At 38.9% G+C, this 4064-nt stretch overlaps 1 protein-coding gene across 1 annotated transcript; it reads right to left on the bottom strand.

Moving 5' to 3' along the window:
• Positions 1-1540: 1540 nt before the first annotated feature.
• MED10 (mediator complex subunit 10) lies at positions 1541-3829 on the bottom strand (the record flags this gene model as incomplete). The annotated part of the gene is made up of 3 exons (XM_010078116.1): positions 1541-1636; positions 2441-2543; positions 3746-3829. Coding segments are annotated over 3 exons (283 nt in total), but the record flags the coding sequence as incomplete, so codon positions are not given.
• Positions 3830-4064: the final 235 nt, after the last annotated feature.

Genomic DNA, 4064 nt, shown 5'->3' with positions numbered 1-4064 from the left:
AGGGACCCCCCCAAGAGAGCCAACCTGGAGCAAGAAAGGAGAGCTTCCAGAGAGCCCTCACCTATATATTGGGCATGACATGTATGATATGGAACAGACTATTGGCCACTTTGGGTCTCAGTCCTAAACCTAAAATCAAATCCTAGGCTAGTAATTGGAATATGCTCCCTCCCAACTTCTCCTGCCCCTGCAAACAGCAGAGAAGCTGTAAAGACCTTTGACTGTCCTGGCAGCATGTTATCAGCTTTCTTCCGAGAACAAATCTAAAACACAGCCTCTTACTAGGAACCATGAAGAAAGTCAACTCTGTCTCAGCTGAACCCAGGACAGTAGGTCTCCTATAGAGCACATACATGTAGTGCTATTTCAGAGCTCCCGCCCAAACCCACTAAGTTTAGCAACTAAAATAAAGTTAACAAAATAATAAATTCATTTGCTGGTGCAAAAGAAGTCAAGTTATATCTGGAAGGAGAAATGTAAGCACAAACAGTTGAAGTTTCACAAATCCCCAAAACAGGTGCTCTTACTCCCACCATAAAACCAGTCTCCTGCACGCGCACTGTGCCCTGGGGTAGTGAACTCAGCGTGCTGTTTTATGTTGGGACTACTTTAAATATGAACAGTTACAGAGTTCACAGCTAAAAAGGGGAAGTTTTTTCACCCAAAACCAAAATAACAAGTTGACATTATCTTCAAGTACAAACTTAACAGCCAAGTTTCAGTATACATTTTATTTCTATCACAATGAGACCGAGAAATATACTATGTTTCACAGCTTTCAATGCATTCTCCAAAGAGTAGCATACAACTGAAAACCATCAGAATTTTTTTTCAAATTTTTATTCAGCAACCTGCTTACAGAAAATGAACAGAATTAAACAAAAGCTTACATTAAATACTATACAAAATATTAACATTGGTCAGGAGCTAGTCCCCACATATGCACACACTTTCTATATCCTCAGCCATCTGCACTGCAGCTCATAGAGCAAAACAAAAATATCTGAAGGTTTTCTTGGCTGGAATTCATTATGACACATAAGAACTGCAGCCCTTGACAGGCTCCTGTTCAGTAGAATTTGGCAAGATAAAAGCAGTCAATTGCTCGTACTGTAAAAAAAAGGCAGTTTACAAATGAAAAATAATCAAGTATAATAAATACATTTCTCTTAAAAACAGATTACCCACAATCCCGGAGCACACTTTTCAGAAGACAAAAAACCATTATTTTCTGCTTTGGAAATGTACTTTGTAGGAAATATATTGATGACCTGCAGGCAACTATTATCTTCAAAACCTTTCAGGAAAGAATAGATCACTACAGGAAGTTTCAGCTGCAACCTTTGAGTAAAAGCCTTCAGGAAAATTCAGTAGGTTCAGTCCAGAACCATCAGCAATCATCAAGCTCCTCTACAGTCCATCTCTGACATTTTTAGTACTGTTGTTATGAAGGCTTGGATTCTCCCTCTCGGGAATCAATATTTTTATAGAGTGGTGTCAGTTTATAGAATTGACATTTTTAGAGCTATCAAAGGCCAACTTAAGGAGGAGGATCTTCTCCTCGAATAGCTTTGTACTTTGCCATGTCTTCTGGGAATACCTTTGTCAGTTCTTGAATTAACAGACTTTTAAATTTCTGGAAAGAGAAAAAAAATGCATATACACATCATCTGCACCATTTATTTAGATTTCATTAAGCAATGTTATGTCATAAACAGAAATGTCTGTATACAACAGAGTTCTACATTTCAGTGAACTAAGAAAATGCTACCCGAAAAAAACCCTCAAAATCACACACACAAACACAGAAAGTTATATTTACAAAATTCATAGAAAACGCTCAAGTGAAATTTGTTAAGAAAGCACCAGAAAAAGGAAAGTGCTTTTTATTTCTCACAAATTAACTACCATTTTCACCTAAGAAATACAAACTAGTTGGACCTCTCTGGTAAACTCTGATACGTCAATATCTGTCTGACCTGATTAAGCAAAGCTGATAAAGGACATGTCCTCTTGATTTGATGTGGAATCCCCTCCACCTCCAAAAAGTAATTCACAATTTGAAAAAATACCCCCTCTGTTTTGCTTATTTCTAAATTGACACACATCACAGTTACAAATCTATAACAGTGTGAGGTACTCACTAGTATTCAAAATGAAAATTTACAAAAAAGATCTGTAATGCTACACACAACTTTAACCAAAATAAAATCATAGTGACATCTGCATCTCCAAGTGTGGGATAAATTAAAAATTTCCTTTCCAGAACAGGGTGCACTATCATTAATTAAGACAGAGGGATGCAGAGCAACTCCTGATACAAATCACCTAATAAGGAAATTTAATAACTTCACAAGTGAAAAAACCCCACATATTTACAGAAAAGTAAAAACTTATCAAATACATTATTACATTAGTATTTTCATTATTTCTGGTTTACCTTCATTGTGTCAATTTTTCCTTTCACTTGCTCATTCTTAGCTAAAGCTCGCTCCAAACACTCTTTAGTGTAAAGCTGAGGATTGCGGCCCTGATCGATGTATCTGAAAATACAAAAGATACTACCTAAATTATGATATTCCTAGTAGGATGTTCTCCCAAGGTATAGAATTATCCACCTTGCTGTCTTTTTGTTACTACTATTATTTGAAATGCGCATTTTTAAAAACACAGTTTAACTCAGCCTTTTTCAAAAGACAGCTCAAGGAGGACTATGCTGCGGCCAGCAAACAGCTGTCTTGGTACACTCTTTTATATTTTTGTTTCCAGGAAGTGTGGAACTTTGAAAAAACAATTAAAAGCAAACAAAAAATACAACTACTCAGCTTCTCACAGGCAGGAAGTACATGTGAATGAAGAAAGACCATCATTTTCCAAGCAACTGAAAGGGCACTAAACACAAAATAGCTTAGTTCATACATAGTGAGCAGTAACCACATAGCAATATGCCACCCAGCAATTCAAGGATGAGGAGGAAGCGTACATACTGCAGTAAAGAGTAAAAACTAACACATCTGTATTGACAAGCCTGTAACTATAATACTGCAAAGCAAAAATACAAGTGCCCGACAAAGGGAAATTTAATCACTGAATAAAGAAAACAGAACATTTAAGATTGTCATCATAGATTTACAGATAGTGAAAGCCCAACTGAAAAAAAGTCCTCTATAGCCAATAATACACTAGAATATAGCAAACCAGTGACATGTGGACTTAAAAGAAACACTAGGAAATTAACTAACTTGCAACCTATACCGTAAAAGCTTTCTTGTATAGCTCTCCCTCTACATTCAAGATTTTGCTTTTACTGTTCTAATTCTCTGCCAACAAGAAGACTGCCACTACTGAAACCAAACACCTAAATACTGGCCTAATTTATTTTAACCTACAACTTTAAATCTCGATTCTAACCTAGTGTAAAAGTGTATTTCCAAAACGAAAGCTTAGTTACTCCATCACGAGATTCGTCAGAATCTGTGTTACTGCCTACATATGTAAAGTCATAAATTAAAAAAAGAGATCTGAAAGCAGGTATATAATTTATCACCTCACTTATCCTTCTGCCTTCTCACAGGCTAAAGGTACTTCTTACCTTCTCCTGCCTGCTCACATTCTTGTGAGGCATTCAGAAGATGGCAGTTTAAGACAGAAGCAGTCCCCAGGGAAAATACCCACACTGAAAAGCCACACCACCTCAAATCACACCAACTACAGCACCTTCCCTTCCAGACACAGAGTTACTTACTCAAAAACTTCCAAGGGCACACTGATATCGTGAAGCTGCTGCCGGCACTTGTCAATATCCTGCAAGCCCGTCACCATGAAATTCCTGTAAGAAGAAAACAGGTCGTTTTTAGCCAAAAAGTGGCGCACTGGGCTCACCCTAACCCCGCCTGCCAGGCCGCTCCTCCCACGTTTCGCTACGGCGGAAGGGTGCCAGATCGGCCGGCCGAGGCCTCGGGTACCCTGAGGCACCAGGCTGGGGGTGAGGGGCGGCGGCGAGGGCCGCGCGGCCCGGCCTGGGCAAAGGAGAGAGGCGGGGGAGCAGCGAGCCCCTCACAATT

This window comes from Pterocles gutturalis, unplaced genomic scaffold (assembly GCF_000699245.1).
Source record: "Pterocles gutturalis isolate BGI_N339 unplaced genomic scaffold, ASM69924v1 scaffold30308, whole genome shotgun sequence".
NCBI classification, from domain to species: domain Eukaryota; kingdom Metazoa; phylum Chordata; class Aves; order Pterocliformes; family Pteroclidae; genus Pterocles; species Pterocles gutturalis.
Note: the sequence above shows the minus strand (reverse complement) of the source record. Positions and strands in the feature narration are given on the sequence as shown.